General features: G+C 46.1%; 1 protein-coding gene across 3 annotated transcripts in view; it reads right to left on the bottom strand.

The window, feature by feature from the left end:
* The window catches only part of dlg5a (discs, large homolog 5a (Drosophila)), a 37,317-nt gene that overhangs the window by 9,456 nt on the left and 3,954 nt on the right, over nucleotides 1-23,907 (bottom strand). The window contains exons 2-22 of one of the 3 annotated variants that reach the window (XM_041947959.1): nucleotides 15,837-15,905; nucleotides 14,347-14,521; nucleotides 13,604-13,747; nucleotides 12,654-12,837; nucleotides 11,487-11,746; nucleotides 10,898-11,210; nucleotides 9,569-9,799; nucleotides 9,000-9,184; nucleotides 8,755-8,880; nucleotides 7,705-7,837; nucleotides 7,415-7,542; nucleotides 7,160-7,335; nucleotides 6,943-7,046; nucleotides 5,630-5,722; nucleotides 4,358-5,410; nucleotides 3,702-3,822; nucleotides 3,467-3,611; nucleotides 2,989-3,122; nucleotides 2,782-2,871; nucleotides 1,932-2,100; nucleotides 17-179 (exon numbers count right to left, since the gene is read on the bottom strand). In XM_041947959.1, coding sequence (XP_041803893.1) covers nucleotides 17-179; nucleotides 1,932-2,100; nucleotides 2,782-2,871; nucleotides 2,989-3,122; nucleotides 3,467-3,611; nucleotides 3,702-3,822; nucleotides 4,358-5,410; nucleotides 5,630-5,722; nucleotides 6,943-7,046; nucleotides 7,160-7,335; nucleotides 7,415-7,542; nucleotides 7,705-7,837; nucleotides 8,755-8,880; nucleotides 9,000-9,184; nucleotides 9,569-9,799; nucleotides 10,898-11,210; nucleotides 11,487-11,746; nucleotides 12,654-12,837; nucleotides 13,604-13,747; nucleotides 14,347-14,521; nucleotides 15,837-15,905 — 4,196 coding nt within the window. The remainder of the gene's footprint in view (nucleotides 1-16; nucleotides 180-1,931; nucleotides 2,101-2,781; nucleotides 2,872-2,988; nucleotides 3,123-3,466; nucleotides 3,612-3,701; nucleotides 3,823-4,357; nucleotides 5,411-5,629; nucleotides 5,723-6,942; nucleotides 7,047-7,159; nucleotides 7,336-7,414; nucleotides 7,543-7,704; nucleotides 7,838-8,754; nucleotides 8,881-8,999; nucleotides 9,185-9,568; nucleotides 9,800-10,897; nucleotides 11,211-11,486; nucleotides 11,747-12,653; nucleotides 12,838-13,603; nucleotides 13,748-14,346; nucleotides 14,522-15,836; nucleotides 15,906-23,907) is intronic. The other 2 variants (XM_041947961.1, XM_041947960.1) reach the window with 2 other exon arrangements.

The following is a 23,907-nucleotide window of genomic DNA, read 5'->3' as shown; positions in this document are numbered from 1 at the left end:
CACAAGTTGTTCACACCTCCAGTAATTGGTCTCCATACTCCAGTCCTGCCTGGTGGGCGATGCTGCCTCCAGTAACCTTAGAGACAAAGATCCCTCCGTTCTCCCCGCTGACGATGGAGATGCCCAGGGGCTCCGCACCTTTGTGCACGATGACATTGCGGGGTTCCTCCAAGTATGGCCTGGTGGGAAGGAGGAATGATAAGAAATGATGAGAAATGAATAGCATCCCAGAAAAGCAGCTGCCGGATACCACGCAGGAGCGAGTTGAGAGGGTGAGGTGATGGGCTGACCAACTTATTTACAGCTCTGGAGAGTTTCTTTGCCGCCCAGGCTTTTGATCCAGTTACACAAACTTGTCATTGGACATGTCTCGTCCAAACATTATCAATAGAAAGACGAAGTTGTGTTAAAGCCTGAGCTTACATTTCCTCCCCCAGGCCTGTAAATTGATCATCTCCCCAGAGCGCCACTTTATGCCTGGCTTAACAGAAGAAACTGGGCAGGTTTAGAGTACAGGGACACTGTGTGCAACATCATAAAAGCACAAGCAGGTGAAATCCCTTCACATGAAGGAGATTTGCATGAACTTTGTGTGTCTTCATAACAAGTTGGCTTTGGACATGGCATACAATTCTATGAAGGCAGATAAGAGGAATGGATTAGCAGCCAGAGAGGGGGGTAAACAGAGCGGTAGTGTACAAACAAGACCATGACCCAGAGGCTGAAGGCTGAATAATAATACCATTGCATAACATACATACTGCACACTAAAGGGTGACTTGGCTTAAGGCCAAAATACACACATGCATATTGGCCATGTCGTCGTCAAAGGGCATGGACACTGCATGCAATATCTGAGATTCCAGTGGGTTTTCCGACATGGAGGGAGACAAGTGCAGACATATAAACATAACACTGAACCATTGAAGTTCACCAAGTGTAGCAAATCAGCAAATCCTTTTTTTGGTTTTTGTTTCCTAAGGCATTAACACAGTGGCATGCACATGACTAGCAATCTGAAAATGAAACCACGCTCATGTGGTGAGCGAAAAACATTACAAATTCTCCTTTTCCTTTTTTTTTTTACAGTGCATGTAAACTGCACAAGACCATTCTGCTCCTCCGTGTTATCTACCCTACTGTACTGCAAGATGTGAACAATGTGAACTCGGGGGAAGGGTGGGGTGGGGTGGGGCATTCCCTTGATTTGAGCACCGTGAGGAAGAACGAACCTGAGGCTCCTGAGAGAGGAGAACCTCGGCCTTGCAGCCAGAGGAATCCTTAGAAAAGATCGGTTACGGTAAAGAGATCTGGAAGCAAAAGGTTGCAGAGAGGCGGGAGGAAGATAGAGAGGAGAATGGAGGACAGATATCATACAGAGACAGCAACAGTGTAAAAGACTAAGACGTGTCGGTGATACAAAATGGGACAGAAACGCTGGAGCAAAGAACACAATTCCCACATACTGGCAGATCACTGCTTCTTTTTTATTTAGGAACCGCAAGAGCCTTCCGTAAAAACTATTAAAAGGGGTTTTAATAGGATTTCAATCTGAATTTCAATGAGCGATTGCACAGCTCTGACCGCGATAGACCTGTTGCCTGGCAACGCCTTTTGAAATAGCCCGGGAGAATCCCTGAGGGCAGACGTGGGCCACATCGTACCCAACTCTGATCCGTGCAATCATACTCTCCACCATTCACCCATTTGTAGAGCCATTTTCACAGCATCCCATCAGTCTGATCAACTAGACACCAACGGCAATCATCTGATCAATATGAACAGGTCAGCTGTGACAGGTGGCTTCCAATTTGCCAATGTAAATGCTTGAAACTTTTCCCAGATCAGGGAAATACATCTCAGCAGACATGTCATCCAGCTGGGCACGGACAGTTAATATTCAGACTTTTTCAGCCGTGGGCGCTCGTTACCTGTCTTTCCTGCGCTCCCCAATCGGCACAGGGCTGACTGAGATCCGGGGTAATGTGGAAATGGAGCCTTGTGATTGGCTGCTGGCAAACGAGGAGGTCTCCAGATTGAGTGGCGATTGTGGAGGTGTGATGAGACTGGGACTGCTACACTCAGAGTGTGAGAGGGAGCCTGGATGAAGGGACAGAGGCACAGAATAAGGGTATGTCAGGTTCAAGATGACATTTACATCTCACATGCAATTGCATACACACCATTCTGTGATACACAGAGCTTTTATCTAGGGCAGTAAACACCTCATCTCACTTGTCCCAAATCCACAAATATCCTCTGCAGTTCATTGCTTTGGGTTTCTATATCTGCTTACAGAAGCTGAGTATATTAAGAACCTTGAAAACACATCGTTTTCACACTTAATGTATTAGAAATATGGTTGTTAACACTTAAGTAGGAGGTTTGGGTAATCACCTGGACAGATTATTTAATTTTCTGCCTGAACACTAACCACTCAGGATGTAAATGCAGGACATGTGCAGGAGAAAAGAGTGTCATAATTTGGCATTAACCAAAAACTAAAGTGACTGAAAGGTTCAAACTGGCTAATTCAGGTGTTTAAGTGAGATTTCCACACCTGAGAATTAAATTTAAGGTGGCTCCCGTTTTCCTTCTGCCTGTCCTGTAACACCTCAGTGTAAAACTTTGGTCTTACACAGCGAGCCTGACAAAGTACAAGCAGGCCTGGGGATTGGAAACGACTTAAAAATTATGGCAAGACCCATAGCTGCCGCTTTGCAGTTTGATCTAAGGGGCTTTTGAGCATTTTAATATTCGTGTGGTGAGTGAGAGCAGTACCTCTGTCTGACCCCAGCATGGAGCGGGGGTAGCGGGGAGTGGAAGGGATTTTGATCCTCTCTGTGCGGTACTGGACATTATTGGAAGAACCTGGCAGAGGGACGAGATGATACGAGAATGAACGCTGTGACATAATATTCGAAACGAGGTGGGGACATCGAGGCGGTGACCTTTATGTGTGCGTGCGTGCGTGAGTGCCAGACTGACCGAGCCGTGCGCTGGAGGGCAGTGAGTTTGTACCGTGTGAGGCTCTGCTGCTGCGTGACGACGAGGATTCGGAGTAGTCGCTCGTGCGCTTCTGCTGGCTCAGGTCCAGGCTCAGACGACCCTGGTGTTGTGGGCTGCAAAGACCAAAAAAAAAACAAAACATGCCTTAGGAAACACTCATGTAATTATGCATACAATGCTTACACAATTATTTGAACATGCAAGGTATTTCACAGTTCAGAGTTAATTAAATTGATGGGCTGAGCTAAACTGCACAATACTGAGGCAAAGCAACAGTGGGAAATTATTTTCATCCAAATTCCAAAATTAATTATGCGATATTGCCTTTCGGAAACAGGCCGATTAGAATATATTAGACATCATAACAGGCCCCGTCAGAAACACTGAACCAACAATTAAGGAACCTTTAACCATAAACAGCCGGTCAAGGAGACGGCAAGTGTGAAAAGGAGGAAACCTGGTGTGGGTGTGCTGGTGACATATCTGGGAGGCGACGGATGGACAGTTGCTGGTATGAACGCGGTGACTGCGCACGGTGTACACTGGATTCCTCATCACAGCCGTCACGGCAGGGCAAGGAGCCAGACCTCGGTGGGCTGAATCTGACAGAGCACAGGCGCGCCGCCATGTTAGGGGGAGTGTGCGGTTATTGTGAGAGCGTGTACGTTTGGGCAAACATCTGAGAAACTCACTAGGCGGTAGGGTGCCGTTGTAGACTGTGGGGACGAAGCCGACGCTGTGCCTGTGGGAGCGGCTCGGGGAGGAGCGCAGCATGTCTCTGGGCTCCGGCGAGTGCTCGTCGTTAGAGTAGCTCTGTAATGAATAACAGAAATGGTTAACATTTCTCCCCCTGCAGAGGAACAAAACAGCAGTATGTCTGGAGACAAGTACCATATGAGAAAAATGACAGACCAAATGTCCCCACAACTGCAAAATGAACATTTATCCCACTCCCCGCCCCCCTCCTGTAGGCATCGGGGGCCTGAGGAGGTGGCCAGGCAGGTTGTCTGAGCCCCAGGCACTGACTCAGCTCCTGGGTTGGGTGGCTGTACCAGTGCAGAAGCATCAATCACTCCGACACGCTGGCTAAGAGGCAAGTCCCAGAGGCATAACTCCGACGGGGCTGCAAATTCTATTACAAAATGGATGCTTTGGCCCACTGGGATGATTTAAAATGTTGGTCCCATTTTGAATTCACACTCAAATGCATCATGTTCTCATCTCTTTATTAGAGAAGCTTCTAATGAAACTGCCTTAAACTGGTGCAGGGAGAAAAGGAACATTTTAGAGAAGGAAATGCACCACATAAACACAATAGACCCATTTTGGACGCCTTCAGTGGACTCACTTGGAAGGTGGGGAGCGTGATGGTCTGCGGGGTCATCCTACGTCGGAGGGCGGGGGCAGATTTAGGACGCGGCCTCTTCACCTCTGGCTCCTCCCCTCTGGTTCGGCCGATGTCCTCGTCACACGACTTCCTCGAGGTCAGGACCTTGCCGTCTAGGAAATAGTGGTTTCCATTCCTGTCTCGCTCTCGCTCGCTCCTCTCCCTGCTCTCCCCTGCTGCCATGGAGATGGCAGCCTCGCCCTTGCCGTCTGAGGTGATGGTGCAGTCGGATGCGGAGCTGCTTTGATGTTTGTGTTTGAACTTAAAGGAGTCACTGCGCGTGGGTGGGGTTGGGGGGGTAGGGGTAGGGGTGGATGAGGAGGAGAGGGACTCAGTCTTCGAAGGCTGCGGGGAGTGGGAAGCTGCGGCGGCGGCAGCTACCGCTGCAATCTGATTGGCTGCCATGTACTCCATCTTAGAGGAGGGTGTTTCTGGCCGTTTGAAAGTGTCTGGGTCAAAGATGGATTTCCTCTGCTTGGGCGATTTGTAGATGGAGAGCTGGGCTGCCGCTGTGACTGGGCTGGTGTTATCCGGCGCAACAGACATACCTCCAACCATCATCTTGGGCCACGTGCCCCCACTGTGCTTCTTCTCCAAGGTTGTCTCCATCGTGATGCAGTCTGAGGCAGAGACAGGGTCAAAGGGCAAGGAGGAAGGCGCCTTTGTGTAGGGACAGCACTCTTGGAAAGCACTGGGCCCATAGCGACCGGTGCCCAAGTCAGAGGCCGGCCGCAGGCTGGTGGCGTGGAGGGAACCTGTGGAAAAGGGCTTGCTGATGTCGCCGTACACCTCGTCAGATTCACCTCTGGCCTTCCTCCTCTCCCCGGAGATGCTACTTGTGCTGGTGCTTCCAACGTCGGGGCAGAAGATGTCAGTCTGTGTCGAGCTGTTGTGTTTGAGGTTGCGGCTGTTCCGCGAGTGAATCTCGGACAGGTGAGCGCGCCCGTTTTGCTTCTCCGACGACTCGCGCAGACTCTCGAAGATGTTCTGGCCTGATGTGCTGTGAGGGAAGAACTGTGGGGAGGACAGACGATGGAATTAGCCACACCAAATGTGAAATCATTCACTGGGAAAGGAACTGGAGATGCTTCAGGTAGCTTGGGTCTCACAAACTGCACAGATGAAGTTAAAACTGCTATGTAGGGCATGCAAAAGTAGGAAGAGAGCTCGTGAAGATTTTTGGCATAGGTGAAGTAGAAAAGGAGATCAGGAAGTGAGACGAGTGTGGCCCACCTTCATGAGAGAGAGGCTGAGAGAGTCCCTGCAGCTCCTCAACAGAGCCTCACACTCTGTCACAGATTTGTTATCCAGAGCAATGCCATTTATCTGGGGAGTAGAGAAAGAATAAGGACAGGTCCTTCAGCGCTAAAGCAACGCACGCTCGTCTTTTTGATACTCCTCTGAGGCGTGTGTGTATGTCTTGGGTGGTGGTTTTATTAAAATAGATGCCCATCTACAAACACACACACAGGTGACATGTCTCCTGAACACGAGAGGGCCCGAGGCCGGAGATGTGTCTCGCTCTGCTGCGGTGTGGAAACCACAGGAAATCTAGGCCAGCACATTTCAGCCCAAAGAACCCTCACGCTGCAATCCGCACATTTCCATCACAAAGGGCTCCACTTGAGAGATATATTAAGGAGCAAAGTGAGTAATATATTATGGCTGAGGTTTATCATACAGTAACCTGAGGGAAGGAACTTTCTGTTCTAACCTCGAACAAGTCTGATACGTTTTATCGAGCATCTCTGAACTCACCCCTGAGCCACTGAGTTCAGCTACCGACATTCAATTGCATGCCATGCATATTTCATGCAGATTCTGCACTCCCGACTCTTTTTTTGCAAACAGAATTAAGCATTTAATAAGTTACATACAACCTGATACACTAATGTGATCAACGTCCACAAGGGCATGATAAAATACGATACCCTCCCACGATTAAGATCTCTTAGCACATCATCTGTACTTAACCATTGCTAATTGTGTTTGCAGCTGAGCTATCATCTGGCATATCGGTTCCCTGGCTACGTGGAGGAGACTGCTATGTTGCTGAATGGTGAGCAGAGGGATTTAAGTGCTCTGGGATTTAAAAAGGTAAAGCACAGGTTTCATGCTTCATTTTAAACTAACGGGGGAGTTAAGGCTTCCGCAGCCACTGGCAGATCAGCTTAAGAGACAAGGTCACTTTTTCAAAGGGTGGAGGATGGAGATGCACAGTTCCATTTCTGACATTTGCCGTTTCTCTTCCATCCAAGTGGGAGTATATTGCAGCTGTGTGTGTGAAGACAGCTCCACCTAGAGCTGCGAGTTTTGGGGAGGATTTAATCAAAGCAGGAGAGACTTTCCTATTTCTACTTCACATACTCAACCAAATCCCACCTTATCTGGGGTTTGGAGTGTGGATACTGGAGTGGAACAAGGCCGGGATTAGAAAGGCAAAGGAACCCGTGTGAGCTGTAGTGTGGTGGATGTGCAGGAAGGGAGTCCAAAAAAAAGAAAAAATTTAAATAAAAAGGATTTCATAGAAGCTAACGGAGACTCACAGCGATCAGTCTGTCTCCAACTGTGAGAGAACCTTCCCTGGCTGCTGGACTGCCCTGGACGATGGCAGTGACAAAGACGCCGCTCTCCAGACCGATCCCGCTGTCTGAGACACAGAGGAGAACAACAGGAAGCATTAAACAACACTGCAGCTAAAACAGCCACAATGCACGTCCATCTATTTATAAGCACGCTAAGTAATTTAGCACTCTGGTGCACCTTTGTGCCCAACAAGGTTGATGTGAACGGGAGTGACGAGCCTTCCTCCCAGAGACTTCCTTCTTCGGACCACCATGTTGATCAAACCTACGCCGTTAAGGACGGCCTTCACCACCTGCTTCCTGTCCTTATTGGTCAGGTCGATGTCATTAATCTTCAACAACCAATCATTCACTCTGAGAACATAAAAAGGGTGGTTGATGAGGCATTTTGATAAACTGTTTGTCCAGAAATGCTTCTTGAGGCCACGCATACCTTAACCTTCCATCTGCGATACTTCCTTTGTCCACCCTCGTGACAAATATTCCACAATCTCCTGGTAAATACGGATCGTTTACCCCCTCAGCGATATCAAACCCAAGTGCCTTCAAATCCATGTCATCCTGTAAAAAAGGCAATGCTATAAATGTCACCAAACTCATTCGTTTTGACAATCTTATTTCAATATCATCAAGTTCTGGCAGTCTTTAGAGCTCTGCTGGCTCTCGGGAGACTGGCGTGTCACCAAATCACTCTCAGTAATAAGAGCTGAGCACTGTTCTTACCCTGTCTTTCTCAAACTCCACCACCTCTGTCTCCCACTCCAGGGAGTCTGTGTCGATGGCTGAGTCGTGAGAGCTGTGGGCCATTAGCTGACAGAACCGGGCCTCCTTCTCCAGCTGGCTCTCCATCTTCTCCCTTAACAAAGGGAGACGTCGCACACAGAGTCAAAGGTCAGTCACTTGAGGATGGATGGGCAGAGACAACAGAAAGAAAGAATGGCACACAGCCGGTCTGTACACTGGAAATTACAGCGTGCATTACTGTGGATGTAGAATCCAGCCTGAATGAATGTGAGGGGCGGGTTTGCATCTACAGGAATAACGTACCATGCAGAAATTTAAAAAGTATGCATGCCTTGACCTTCTTTTTATGTCAAATTAGCCTCAAACTTCTTGTATCTTTTCAAAATATTTCTTAGGTCCTTTCTCACAACTTTTTAAAACAACTTTAGGGAATCAAATTTATATTTACTCATACGAAAACTAAAATTAGAATGCACACAATGCCCCACTGTCAGTAAGATATATGGTGTCCTACTGAGGCATGCCTTCAGGGTAGCTGTGACATTAAAACCCCAATCTTACATTGTTCTTTACAGAGGATGAAACTCTCAAAGTCACTGTGTACTGCACACTCCATACAATGCACCGACTGTCATATACACTTTAGCCAGCAGAGGGAGCCTTTATATGCAATATAAACACTGTCACGTGGAGGTTGAGACAGTGAGAAACCGAAAAGCTGCATGTGTGTCCAACAACACTGCTGCTTTTTCTAGGATTACACTTTTAATCTGGGCATGAGGAAATGGCGCCAGGCAAACAACCGAGCACCATGATGTCTCCAAAGGCAGAATATCACAGCTTACGCCCTGCCACACACTGAGTACAACAGCTTACAGAGACAAAGACAGTGCGACACACGAAGCTGGCTGAGTAGAGGCGACGTAGTTCTGTGCTCGCTCAAAAGCAGGAGGATTTGCCTTGGATTGTATGAGTCTTTCCAGTAATTTTCATCGTGGCTGCGGCCTTAGAACCACGGTGAAGACTCACTTTAGTTCTTTGAGCTCCCGCAGCGCATCGTTCTTCTGTTTCCTCATATCGTCCAGATTGCGCAGGGCGTCGGCCAGGTCACTGACTGCCCGGTCCCGTTCTCGTCGCAGGTTATCGCACAGAGTCCTGGGGAAGCAGGGGAGAGAGGTGGAAAGGTGAGGAGTATTAGGAGGCGTAGGTATTAACCTGTGATTTTCTATGATCTACAACCTCGTGTGAGCCCTCAAACCCTCACACAGACCGACCTTATGCTCTCCCTCTCTGCCACTATTTTGTCCCTCTCTTGAAAGGCCCAGTCCCGACGACATTTGGCCACCTCAGCCTCCTGCGTGGCCTCCTTCAGTTCTTGGGACATGGCCTCATACTGTTTCCTCAGCATCTCAATCTCCTTGTTGGCTCGCTCCATGTCCAGGGTGGCCGAGTCTTGTTTCTAGGAACATTGAGCATACAGGGATAAGATCATTCATTGGTCTTTGCATTTGCTACAACATGCTGGAGTTTACGGCATCTGGTGTGGAAACAAATGAACGAAATATCAAAAACAATAAACATGGAGACTATCCAGATGTGTGACTTTCACACAAACCACGATCCGTCTTGAAGAAGTATGAAGGTTCAAGTACAGGTGACCTGCAGAGGGACTGTTAAGAGGGCCATCTAGTGGGCACACAGAGGTGTAGCCGAAATCCGCTTAAGGGCCAGGCCACTGACATACTGTAATCCACCAACTGACAGCTCCCTGGATGCGCTAAGCTCTTTATCATGTGTCTAACCTTTGACTTCATACCGTCAAATCTAAGACGCGGTTTGTTACCTGTCTGGCCTGATAGTACTCCCGGAGCAACTGATCCCTTTGAATGATGGCCTCCGTCCTCTCCTTGCGGGCCACGTCCCTCTCCTCCCGGACCATCTCGATGTCCTTGCAAGCCTGGCTCAGCTCCTTCTGAGCCTCGGCCTTGTCCTTCACCTCGTGGCAGTACTTCTCCAGCAGCTCGTTCCTCTCGCAGATGGCCCTGTCGCGGTCCACCAGTGACGAGTTCAACTCCTGTCACGGAACAAAGGGGGCACAATGGAATGAGGGCATCTCCAACGCTGTGAGTCATTAACGCGATGTGAAAAAATGATTTGAGGGCCAACGCAGAGTGATCCAGGGCTAGTTATGAATCTCTTTTGTCTGTCAACCAGAGTGTTCAGAAATGTTCTTCAAAACAGGACGTGAACTATTTTTGTACAGCGTCACGATCCAACCCAACCCAACTCAACCCAGTCATGAACAGACGCCTGAAAACCCGAGAGGTTGATATTAAATTCACACAGAGGAAAGTTTGCTCAGTGAGACAGGGTGTCTCTTGGAGACACTGTGACTGATGAGAAATGATGAAAACAGTTTTATTCCAAATAAAAAGCTCAGCATTTGGTAAATAATTACTTGCTTTCTTGTCGAGAGGCAGATCAGAAGATCAATACCACTCTCATGTCTCTATGGATAAATATGTAATTGGAGCCAGCAGCAAGTTAGCTAATCTAACGAACGAGACAAAAGTTTAAAAAATCCACTGAACAACACCTCTAAAAGCTCAGTAATTAACACACCACATCTTGCTTGTTTAATCCGTACAAAAACTGAATTTGCCGTTTTATGGGATGTTTGTGCCGGACTATTTCTTGGCCAGGACCAGTAACTTCCTGGAAAAGAAATGGCGCAGCCCGTGACCACAACAAACACGATATAATATGTTCATTTAGATGTGCTGGTGGGTGGATTTTGTTACCTTTGTGCAGAGCCAGGACAGCTGTTTGCTAAGCTACGCTAAGCATCTGCTGGCTCCAGCTACACATTTGCCATGGAGACATGAGAGTGGTACTGTTCTTCTCATCAAACTCTTGGCCAGAAAGCCAAGAAGTTATGTTCCAAAGTTCCAAACTCTTCCTTTAAACTTTTCAGTGAACATATATCGACTACAGTCCGTAGATGAGATTTGTTCAGTAAAAGTTTAGTCATTCGTGAACTTGAAATGTTTGACTCTGTTTTTGTGTATTTATAAGAGCAGTTGTCAGGATTTTTTTTATATTTAGCGTGCATCAGCTGTAACTGATATATAAACTTAAGTGTGCATGTTTGATGCATTCTTAAACCTTATACCTGTCTGAGTGCCTCCAGCTCTTCACTGGCCACCACCCTCTCTGACGAGGTGTTTTTCAGTCGGGCCTCGGCTGCCTCCAGTTCCGTCTGCAACTTGTCCAGCTCCTTGATCACCTGGTCGCGCTCGCTCATGATGAGGCGGTACTCGTTGAACACAGAGTCCCTCTCCTCCTTGTACTTCTCGCAGTCCTTGGCCGCCTTCAGCTGCAGGTTCTTGTAGCGCGTCACCTCCGACTGCAGGCGCTCCATCTCTCTCTGCAACTCCTTGTTCTGAGCTGAGGACTTGTTCAGCTCCTGCTGCACTGAATCAATCCTGGGAGGGCAGAGGAAGATGGGAAGCGTTTCAGTGAACTATTTTATGGGACGCCCGTATAAAATTATGTTGTGCTGGCTGCAGCTTGAGGGTAACTGATGTCAGCACTTGTTCATTTGTGTGTGTACAGGTGCTGGATCACCTCCTTTGCAAGAGTTTGAACCACAATATTTGCTACATATCAATGTGAAGTTATTTCCCCTAGAATATGACAGTGCTCAATTTCATGTCATGTATTTTGTTGTCTGTATTCGTGCAGGTGATCAATGCTTTCACCTCCTCATCGAGGTGGAGTACTGCTGCTGGTAGTGCATGGCTGAGTCTCGCTGTTTGAGCAACGCATCCATCTGCTTCTGCAGCCGTCGGTTCTCCTCCTCGGCTTGCTCCAGCCGGCTCAGGTCCGTGTTGTGGTTAGCCACCTTCTCACTGTAGCGCTTGCTCAGGGCGTCATACTCCTTCTTTACGCCCTCCAGCTTGTCCATAGCGGTGTCATACAGTTTGTTCAACACCTCTGATGAACCCTTCTCTCTCATTACCTGGTGAGGACAACAAAAATCCCATCACACATCATGATAAAGCTGTTGACGGTGTTCCAATACTGATGCGTTCAGATGAAACTGAACTAAGCCTGCATTTGCTGTGCCACACCTTAGCAGCAGATGGCATCAATGTGTAGGCAGGATTCTATTTTTACAGTGCAAGCAAAGCCCGTGCCAGCTTAAACAAAGGCTTTTATAAATGTAGGTGCACACAGGGACAGAAGTAAAACCAAAAGTTTGGCTTGGATGATTAACTGTTTTATGTGTAGAGAGTGTCCTTCAGACTGCATTATTCATTCTCTGTGAGACTGGCTGTCTGATTATTGCAGGTCTTGCTGATATAGTCCCTCCTGATTCCTGACAGAGCAGCTCTGACCCGAGGGCTGTATCGACCTCGTCCACACAGCGTACACTGCGTATACACTGATCTTGTAGCTACATGGTTTGGGTCAGTGTGCCCTTTGCCCAAGCCAAAGCCCTTTTCTTCTGAGCTTGCCCTTTTCAGAAATGCTCTGTGTGCATTTCCCTCTGCTCTGCTGCCCTGTGCTCTTAGCCACTGCCGTGTTCCCACGGGTGCTGTGTGAGACAGCACTGCACAATAGTCCAATACGGGTCACAGCATCCTTGGGCTGTTTACAACAAAGTATTCAGTGCATGGAAGACGACAAGAAATATTGCATGATGCTCAAAAATGTCATGACTTCGATTTATAAAGAGGTGAAATCCCCTCTGCACTATTAAAAACGTGTGATGCTGTAGCAAAGGAACAAGCAGTTTGCATACTGCCTCCAGCATCTGTTCCATATCAGTAAATCTCTGAAGGCTGTTCATGCCCTTCTAACATCTGGGCAGCTAGAGCGGACACCCGCACACGCGAATGTGTGCGTGCGTGAGTGGATCGTACCTGCTGCTGCTGCAGCCGGAGGTCCGCCAGCTCTTTCTGGTCTTGGCCGTGCAGCCGTTTGAGCTCCTCGCAGTTCTGCTTCAGGTGGTTGTGCTCTCGGACAAGTTGGGCATTGTCCCTCCTGAGTGTCTCCATCTCCTCCTTCAGCTGCGTCTGCTCGCCCAGGACGCGGCTGTGCAGCATGCTGGAAAGAGGAGACACACACAGGAGATACATCACACATGCAAATACACAAGAGAAAGCAAGCTTTGATGATACTAAGTAGTTAGTAGATATTAGATATTAGTTGATGTGCTTTTCTTAGAGCAATTTCAGCCAAATATATGCTGTATAAAGCTTCCCTAATTAGCAATTAACATCTTAATTTGACAACTTGTCTTTTGCTTCCATCCTGTTGGAAAAATATTCTAACTGGCTACACTCTGACAGTTACAGTAACACACTGTATGATCAGTTTCTATGCTCCAGAAATTTTGCCTCGGCTTATGAGCTGTTAAGAGGAATTATTCAATCACATAAATGGCTCTATTTCCAAGCTTTTAAAACCGTGGATGGGTTTTTTTTTTTTTTTTTTTTGGTTTTGTTTTGTAGTGCCAATTCCCTTTTAATGTGAAAGCCAGCTGTAGCTCCAAGGGATGTTCTTTCAATTAGGTTAATTGCAACACCATGCCAGTATTTGCTACAATTCCAGTAAAACAATGCAATAAAACGGAATTATTTCTACGCTGAAAAGCAGCAGGTGGCAGGTGGCATGATGTTCATCCTACACTTACCAAAATTTGCACTTCAATAATGAGTCCTGACACGCATTCCTCACAGCTTTTGTGTAAATCTGAGCAACTAGGTGCGTCGCATGTAGACTACATAACACAGGTAAATATTTAAAGCTGAAGAGTCCTAAGAGTCCTGGTAAAATGGGAACTGTGACACTTAGCAGGAGCAATACTTACTGGTAGAAGTCAGCCTCTTTCACAGCCTCCTCGCACCTTTTGAGCGTTTTGGTGTGCTGGTTCTGGAGGGACTGCAGATCTGCCATGGCCCTCATGCACTGACTTTTCAGACGCTCATAGTCGTGACTGGCTTTGGAATTTGGCCTTACGGAGAAAAGCAACAAGGAATTAAACACGCTATCCAGCAGCCTTGTACAATAATGTGGCCAAACACAGCTCAGACAGGAGGACGGAGATGGCAGAGTTGACCTTCCCGTTGTGTGAGAATACGTAAGGGGGAATCGACTGGTTGGACGAAATGAAAGCAGCATTAAAAAAGTATGCGCTGATGTAAGCAGAGCAGCCTTCGTGTCATCTGTTGCACAAGAAACATCTGGTAAGTAGAGCACATTAACCTTAATTAAGCAGCCAGTGTCAGTGTTTTCTCTGCAAGTCAGAGTCAACATTATTCCAGACAGCAGACAATTAGTAGATGAAAACATGGCAGCCAGAACAGAGGACACTGACATCATGACTTTAACAACAGTTCAAGTAAACTTTACCAAACATAAACTTTGCTGCTCTGGGAGCAATGAATCACAGAGCTAATAGCTGGGCCTCGTGTATTTCACTTAGGCAAAAAAAAAAAAGCATCTCTAATCACAGTAGACAGATTCATAGACAACAGCCAAATAAAAGTGACACCAGAAGGGGAAAGAAAAACAGTAACAACAACAACTTGGCAGGCAGGACAGGATTTGCACCTGCAGTCGTCGAAGGTGGTCCCGGGCGATGCCAACGCCAGACGCTTACGGAGCTCGTCCCTCTCCCTGGTCACCTGGCGGAGCTGGAACAAGATGGTGTCCAGGTTGTCGCCGGATGGCCGGTTGTCGTTGATGGCTGGGGGTGGGGAGGACGCTTCACCGTTAACGGGCGAACCTGCGACAGTGAGCACATTACCAGAGGCTAGGACTATCGATCAGCACACACTGGAAAAGTTTACTCCATGGTGCACATCATCATTCAGACGCTGCATCACACGCCAGGCCAGATGCCATTAAATTAATCTTCTTGACATTACCGATAGAAACATTTGAGCATTATAACTTGAGACACCCAACGGGGGGACACACATAATGTTTGGAAGGATGAGGACTACCCTCGCAACCAACTTTAGCATTGGGGAGCAAAAGAGTCTGTCCAGCATACAGGGCGGCAACCGCCTGCTGTGGCATTCCTATATAATCTGCAAGGGGCTTTTCCGTGACAATTTGTTGTAAATTTGCAGAAAATGATGTCGGGTTTACAAGATTACACCATATGTAATCTCTGGCATGGAAAAAGAAAGCCAGAAAGAGCAGATAGGATTTGGATTTGATGATGTTCTGGATCTCTGGTACTTTCTGTGTGCCCAAAACGAATGCATCCACATATTCTTTGGTTAAATTTAAGCACTCGTGTTTGGAGAGCCAGCGAATCTGGTGTCTTTGTAAAGGAACAATACCTCCGCACTGAAATACGGCACTTCGGTTATATAGCTGTTTTCCAGAGGACTTTGTTTTCTTATGCTGGCCTTGCGTATCTCTTACAAGATCTGGTGGTTCCATTCTACCTGTCATGACTGAGATTAAAATTCACCTGACTGATCTTAACAGAGGAGGATTTGTCATTGGAATAACAAGGTCATTCTCTTTCACTGTGTGTCCTTGACACTGAAATAGATTCTGACCAAAAAAATGAAATATCAGTGTTGTTTGCTTCATTGCAAAGAACACCTGTGACTGGGAAATCAGGGGATTATGTGCATCTTTGGCTCAACTTTGGCCCTTTTGGAGGTTTATGTAACACAGTTGAGTCATTTGGACCTTTGTCAAAACTCGGGAAAGGCATGCGTGGCTTCCTTGAGGAAAAAGAAATACACTGGGTGAGTGTTTTTCCCCAGTGTGGGGTTTAAAAGGAAAAATAAAAACCTCCTCTGCTCTGTAACGCCTGGGGCACGCTGCCCACCCCTACCAGTCTGTGGCGGCTACCTCGCTGAACTGCTGCAGCTCGAACATGTAGCGAAAGGTATAATGTCGCTGTTATGATGTCAGTCTGACCATCATCAGATCATTTTCGCTGTGTATTTTTGAGCGTTTGCGTGTCCGAATGCGGCCATGCTGATTCCACTTGCGTGTTTGGAGAGCATACAGAACCCGTCTGACCAGGTGCAACACACACAGCATTAACAGGCGTTTTGAGTCATTATACATACCAACACTACTGAGGGAGCTGCTGCTTTCTGAGTCGGAGGGCATAGTGGAGAGAACGCTGTATGTGGAACCTGCCAAAACACAAAGGCCAATAGAAGAGATGCATTCAGATATAAAGCACTGATAGATTGATTAACCAATTACACAAAAGCCTGAATTAATTGCCTGTACAATGTGGAAAGAGGTGAATATTACACAGTCAGGTTCATATTTCCTGCACAGCTGGATGATGAATTTGGTGCAGGGTTTATACTTGGAATAATAACTTCAACACTCCCTCTTAGCGGCTCTATATTATCACTCCACACCGCCGTCGTCATTAAACCTCCTTTCCCTCGCTGTGCACTCTGCCTCGCTTTGATGTATAGTCCCTGTATGTTTCTGCTACACAGGCAGAATGTCACGGCTGAAATGGGATTTTCTCTTTTTATGTCAAGCACACGGAGAGAGAGAGAGAGGGAGAGAGAGGAAATGATTCTCTATCTGAATAGCTGTACACACTGTTAAGCTGGGGGATATTTCACACAGGCAACCACAATCCATAGGAGAGAGTATGCAGATCCCCATTATACTGCAGACTCCCTGCTCCATAGGGCAACATAAACATGGTGGGAAACACAGGCGGAATCCTTTCAAGCACACATCTCAGACTTGTGCTCACTGCAGAAGGCATTATCTATCGTATTGGACATTAAAAGCTCAATTCTTTCCTTTTTTTGACCAAACGCCCATATTTTCCAAAAGGAGTAGATTTTACATCCCTGCATATCCAAAGTTGTGTTAGCTGCTGCAAGAAGACACTGGTCTTCACGGTTTATAATGAATATGGTCTCCTTGAAATCATCATCAGTAATGTTTCCAGTAGTAAAAATGTAAAAGAAATTGTGAAAAGACAGAATCAGTCCATCCCATTGAGTAAAAACATAGTGCTAGCACTCCAACTTGTAAAATCCAATTTGCACGTTAATATTAAAAAATAAATAAATAAATGCACACTGATAAATTCAGGTCTGCAACTAACAATTATCTTCATTATTGATTAGTCTGCATGTTATTTTCCTGATTAACGGTTTAGTCTACAAAATGTCAAGGTGACATCCTCAAATGCATTGTTATGTCTGGCCCACCGTCCGGAAGCAAAAGGTATCTTTTTTAAATCCTCACATTGGATAAGCTGGAACCAGAGAAATGTTTTGCATTTGCACTTGAAATATAACAATAAATCATGATTAAAAGAAGAGTAGAGTTGCAGCGGTAAGCCGGTTTCACCCTATACCATGATATGAGAAGTTATGGCTATCATATCATGCACATTTGCTCATCTATGGCATGGAGTCATACAGTGTTATTAAATATTTCAAGTTCATATCATATCACTCCAACTATATCATATCATATTACTATTACTTGTGTAATACTGTGATATTTTCAGAGATGATTGTCATACAGTGAAAATCTCATACCATTGTAACCCCTTGTGAAAAGTTATTTTCTTTCTATTGGCTACTGATTAATCAACTAATCATTTCAGCTCCAAATAGATTCCAGGAAGTCCTGCACACACTGATAAATAATAGGCAAATTTTAACCGGCATAAAACAGCACAGCGAAGGCACAGATAACACTAATGTAATGTGATAACCCAAACACATGGACAAAGTCCTCTCTGTGCACAGGGTTTAAGAGAGCAGGGGAATGGAAGCTGGCTTTCTCTGCCCTTGCCTCCCCACCGGGTTTAGCTACAACTCTGGCTCCAGCCCTCAATATGTGACAAGGCCAAGTCTAATTAACTATGAGCTCTGTGCGACTGAGCCACTCCATCTTAGGCCCCGCAGACAGAGGAGAGGAGAGGAGAGGGGGGCAAGAGGGGAAACAAGGGGAAGGCATGGAGCAGAGGAGGACAGATGAAAGGAGATAGCCTTACTAAGTCGCAAAAGAGATAAGGAGGGAGGGTGTTTAAGAGACAAAGAGGGAGAAAAGCAAGGAGAGAGGCTGAAAAAAAAGAGAGAACGAGGAGCAGGGCGGAAAGGCTTTTAATCTGTTCTGACATTCCCCGATGCTCAACACTTTGACTCCGCGAAGTGCTCCGAGCACACAGCTTTGATTTCATATTGTTCTATCAGACATGATGAGAAGCACTACGGGGCTGTGCAGCATTAGTCCTCCACAATCAACACGCAGCCACACAAAAGGCTCCTGCTCATTTCCGAGGCTGCGCTGAAAAGCAACAACTGACTTCTTGAACCCAGCGTGTGACTGACGAGGTGTCATAGCAAGAGACGTGAGCCACTGACAGGTATTATTCCATCTCAGATGAAGGATTAAGTCTCTTTTAAAATACTGTGCAGAGTCGGTAGAGCTGCGGCATGTAGCTTCTTGAATGTTGCATTTCGTGAGTTGGAAACCAAAACACTCAAATGAATTACAATCCCAGTAATCTCCGCCGCTGAGGACACGTGCAAACAAACCGCTCTAACTCCCACGAACGAGGCAGTTCTGGGACAATCCTCAGTGTCTCACAAGCTGATTTGGTGGCAAGGACCAATTTGTGCACAGAAACTCCCGTATTTAGATCAGTGTCGGGGCTGATTAGTTAACCCTGCATGCGCACCGAAGAATGCAGTATGGATTGGATGTCAGATTCAAGCCTGCAGTATCTGGTGGTCGATGGGTCAGCGGCATTAGCCTTTACCAACAGGCTTTTAATCATCGATAGCAATTAGCACCAGCCATAGCCAGTGAGGCCAGTCATTTGTAAACAAGTTCACTGCATCAATACAGCAGGCATCCATTAGGGTAGCATAGATCTGATGATCTACAGCGGGAGAATCCACCGGACTCCGCCAAAGCAAAACAGATCAGACGGGACAGATCAGACCACGGGCTGCACGATTTGACCAAAATCTCAAATCACGATTTAGGTCTTTTCATATCTAGATTATCACAATATAGCACAGTTTCTGTAAATGCAATGAATAGTTTTCATAATGTGACCACATGGAAAGGCTTATTTCTTATGACATTTGCATGATAAGCTCGACAAACAAAAGGACCGGTCTGCAGCAGAATTTGCAGTGTACGGTTTTCTGGTCTGTGCCACACTTTTCATACCCAAGCCACGTCCGTTCGACAGAAGTAGCCCCTCTTCAAAGGTACGATCACCTTATTTGTCTTTCCCCTCCTTCTGAGTCACAGTCACTCTCCTCCATGTTTGCTTGTGTTGCCTTCACTTTCCTGCCTGCAACTGTGCCATGTGGAAGAATACCATGCAGGGTCCAAATGACAACAATTATTGTAGCGATGGACCACACTTCCCATCATGCCCAGTGCTGGACTAAGTAGTTTGTTAAGTTTGCAGTTTTATGTTAAAAAATGAGTGTTAGTCGTCTGTTCAGAGCATGGCGGTGATTGTCATTTTTGTGCTGGTTTACATTTTTAACATCATTTCAACATCATTAAAAAGACTGACATAAAATTATTGTTTCATATTATGTTCTATTGACTTATAGTCATTATGCACAGCCCAAATCAGACGGGAGAAACGGTACCCAACATTCATGTTAATTTCTAACAGACAGACACATCATGGCAGATTTCAACAGGAGCCATTAGATATGGTAATGTGGAGCCAGCATCTGCTACAGCCTTCCATCAACAGATGCACTCTGAGGTGAGAAATATTCCATTGGAGGACCTGAGGCAACAGTAACAAAGGCCTGTCACTGAGATCTAAGTAGGTCAGAAGAGTGCTCGCCCTACCTAAGGGTTTCCACTCCCCCCCACTCGTCTTCTCTTCACTCTGCCCTCCGCTCACCCTTCCAACCAAACGATCTGCTCACCAACCAACAGTTGCTTCAGACGACCAGATTATGTTCTCCAGCGCATAAAGCGAGATGACACGCGTTGCCATGGTGAAAGTGGATGAGAGGAATAGTAAATTCTGCAGCGTGGTGAAAAAGAAGAGCATGAGAGTTGGGAGGCTGGTGGAGGAGAGCCTTATCAAAGAGAGATGCAAAGTCTGGCTTGCACCGTCGGGTGAAACTAAATTATTCATCAGATATGGAAAATTCTCTTATCTGACAATGAGAGCGTCTCCCAAAACATAAAACACGTATGATTATGATCGCGATTGGACTCTGCCACCGCTTCAAACTTTCTCTTTATCAGAACATGTTGACAAGCTTGGAAACTGTGGTTTCGACGCAGCCGAGGCGTCTGTTCTGCTCCCAAGAAGACGAAAGACGCACTTTTCAGGGCCACTTGGTAAAAGAGCAGCATTAGCATTCCAAAAATAATACTGTGTGATATTCTTTATTAGCCGCTGTCAGCACTTCTCACAGTCAGGGAGCAACAGTGATTTAAAAAAAAAAAAAAAAAAGAGGCGAGCAGAGACTAAATAGTCTTTGTGGTGTTTCTCCTTTTGTGTCCTCTGCTTCCCAGCCATTAAAACTACAGAAGCGCAAATAATAGCAACACTAATAATACGTTTGAAAACTACCCACTCATTTTACAGTGTGCTTAAGTGAGGCTGAGGGATGTGTCAGCGTTACGCCAGAGAGCAGAAAGCATCTCTTTTACTCTGACATCCCAGACCTCTAAATCCTGGCTGCTCACAGCATGGAGGACGCCGCCTGAGTTAGTGACGCACGCGTCCCGCCCACTCCGTCTCCATCGCGGTACCTGAGCTCAGGATACTCACAAGCACTGGAGGGGTGAGAGTGGAGAGCTGACAGGGAATGTGGGGAAAGAGGGAGAGCGTCAGGCAACAAAGGTCCGCAGCTGGAACTGAACCAGGGACGCTGTGATCAAAGCACACGCTAGGCGTCTCAAAGGTGTCGGCTTTTCAACATTAAAGGCTGCAGGCGCAGAACAAGCGGTTGGCTCCGACTCACTTTCAAGCATTTCTCGTCGCTTCAGAAATCAGATTTGTTCATTTAGTGCACTCAAGTGTTCCGAACATTGTTTTAAATTACAGACTTAAGTTATGATAAGCAGATTCATCTTAAACTTAATTTGATTATCAAAATATATTCTCATAATATTCAACATGAAAGTAAAATTATTTTTTGCCCCCAATTGTTGAGGAGAACAAGATATTTCACACTTTAGTGAAGTAGCAACTCCACTAAGTCAAAATACTAAGAATTTAAAGTGGATTGGCCTTGTGTGGTTACGATCCAGTATTTTTGGGCAGCCTTATTTAGGCGGACGCCCAGCAAAGGGACAATCACATGGCAAGAAAGATTTGACCTTCCATCTCACACACTTGTATCCTCCCCTGCACCTCGTCACAAAACCAAATTCGATCTATATCATGCAGTGGCTACATCTGCAAAGAAACGCGAAATAAATTCCCTCGTCTAATTCCCTCCCTGCACTCTGGGTCTTCCAGTAAGCCATGCAGTGGGCCCAACTTCTGGGCAATGACAACACTGGCCAAGATCCTGGGCAATGTGCCAGCGAAAGCCTTGTTGCCGGGGTAAAGGACTGATCATCTGATTTAAGGAGTCTACACTCAGCATAAACATGAAGACATCTAACATGATGACGCCATGAGCCCTGATTACTCCACCACACGCACATCGCCTGACTCACAGCTCCATGTTCATCTAGGCCTGTGGTCAAACCCACCCACCCTTTTCACTCATAGGTCCGGGTCTGTTAACCGGACATGTAAAGAAATACTCTCCAGCTCTGATATTTCATAGCAGCATCTACGCCGCCATTATTTTTGTCGTCGAAATGAAACCATGGTCATAGCTGCCGGTAGTTCCTCGTAAGATGCTGATTGCTCCGAACAACTGCGGTCTAGCCAAGAGGACATAACTTGAAGCTTGGAAAGATGGATTCTCGCGTGTGATCTTGCGAATCCAGCTGCATCACAAGGTAACAAGTCTGCCCCGTGGCGTGTCTCAAAATAAGATCTGCCCTACTGTTGACTCAAATACAAGACCATCCTCCCCAGATGTAGTATTATACTCATTTTTGATCCGTGGAAACATGTAAGGGAGATGCGTAGAAAAAGACATAAAGAGATCCTTGGACTCCAGCCGTGCAGACCTGCCACTAATGCTGAGCAGCACCAAAGTCCAAAAAAGCCCCTGAGTGCAATCCAGCCCAGCTGATTATCAGCAAACCATAATGGGCTTTCTCTGTGCAAAGAGCCCTAGCTCAGCATAAATGAGATATAATTTCTTTTTGAACAGCTTGCTCGTGCCAAAGGTTGGGTCAAAAACAAAAAGGTGAAAGATGTCTGCAGCACGTCCTCCAAATGCTCTGCTCCATACTGCGAGTACAAATAAGAGCCAAAACGCTGGCAAAAAGCCTGTCTGTGTGGAATAAACCCACTGCTGGAATTTGGGCAATCTTTGTGACATTCCCTTCATATTTAATCACAGCGGAGTCTACAGAGACTCAGAAAGCATTTTCAGAGTGAGTTCAGATAATTCAGTGATTAAACTACACAATAATTTTTTAAAGGTCAAGAGAATGGACTCCAGCGTAGAAGAGCAGCGCACATGATCATTATTCAGAGCGAACACTGCAGATATGACAGGTAGGCCTGTCCTATTGTATACAGCAATTATGAGCCTGGCAAAATGTGTTGCGTTGCAGTCCCTCTATCCCACTGTGTAAAGCACATAATGTAAAAGCTTGGTGACACATCTGAATGATTCTAGCTCCCCCATGTAAGTAAATAAATGTATGTTTATTAATGAGATCCAACAAAGGCCCTCTTGGCAATGGCATTAATGCTGTCATCATATTTTCTGAATCATGCCGATGCCCCAAAACAACCTCGCAGTCAAAAAACAAGCCATATTCTAGCTTATTTGTTAAAAGGTGCATGCCACGTAACCCCAAAACAACCCAGATCTTCTCTGAGAACTTCTTCACATTTCAACTGCCACCATCACCAACACCATCGTGTGCTGGTGGTTACAAGTCAGATCCGAAACGGAGTCAGGCGCCAGAGTTTGGAGGACAAATTAGCAGGTGTAGGGAGGCCAGATAAAGAGGTAGAGAACTAAACAGATGGAGAGACGAGGCAATTAGAGTGGTAGAGCAAGCTAGGACACTGTGATGGGAGGAGAGGACAGGAGGGATAGACTGAAAAGACAGCAGAACAAAGCACAATACATCAGAAAAAAGAAAAAAAAAGATAGAAAGTAGAGGTGGGGGGATGGTAACACAAAGAGAGAAGCTGTTTATTTCCATGACTTCATAGCCCTGGTAAACATTTAGATGCTGGCATTTCCTCTACCTTGTGGGGTAATTAGGATGTGGGGGGAACATGTGTAAAATGGTAATGAAGTCCTGCTCCACAGTACAGCCTCCTGGCTGTGGTTCACACAAGCAGAGTGTAGATAAACCTGCCATCAGATATTAATGCTAAAGTGAAAAAATACACAAGTTTCGCACGCAAGAGGCGCCGTGTAGGAGAACGACAGAATTCAACCGGAACGATAACATCAATGACCCAGTGAAAGTGCTGCGGTTAACCTCTCATTAGCCTGCATCTCAGGCCTTGATTAGATGGATTTATTGAGCAACATTACTGACATGAAACCCGATGCCATTAACACTGCTAATTACAGCTCAACTAAGGCCGCCATTGATCATTTCAGTACTGATTCATCTAGATTCTTTTTTCCATTATTTGAGCATTTAGTCTACAAAAGATTAAGGTGTCTTCAAATTGCTTGTTTTGTCAGACCAACAGAACCAAGTATATTTATTTTACAATGATAAAAACTGAGAAAATCCTCACATTTGAATCCTATAAATACTTGATGAATACCTCCCTCAAATGATTTTTGCCGATTGATTTTTACAGCTGACTACTAATCGATTCATTGCTCCAGCGCCAAACTCAGCAGCACGTACTGGTTTCTTTAAACAGCGCAGGGAAGCCTGCATTGCCGGCTGTACTGGGATGCTGCAATGTAATAAAACTTGCACCGACGACTCATATAAAACGTGATCTACTCGGGTGTCATCAATCACACCTAAGCAGAAACATCGGTTAGCGGCAGACGAATTGATGGCGTCCTCTGCACGCTGAGAACACGG

Source organism: Chelmon rostratus, chromosome 11 (genome assembly GCF_017976325.1).
Source record: "Chelmon rostratus isolate fCheRos1 chromosome 11, fCheRos1.pri, whole genome shotgun sequence".
In the NCBI taxonomy this organism is placed as follows: Eukaryota; Metazoa; Chordata; class Actinopteri; order Chaetodontiformes; family Chaetodontidae; genus Chelmon; species Chelmon rostratus.
Note: the sequence above shows the minus strand (reverse complement) of the source record. Positions and strands in the feature narration are given on the sequence as shown.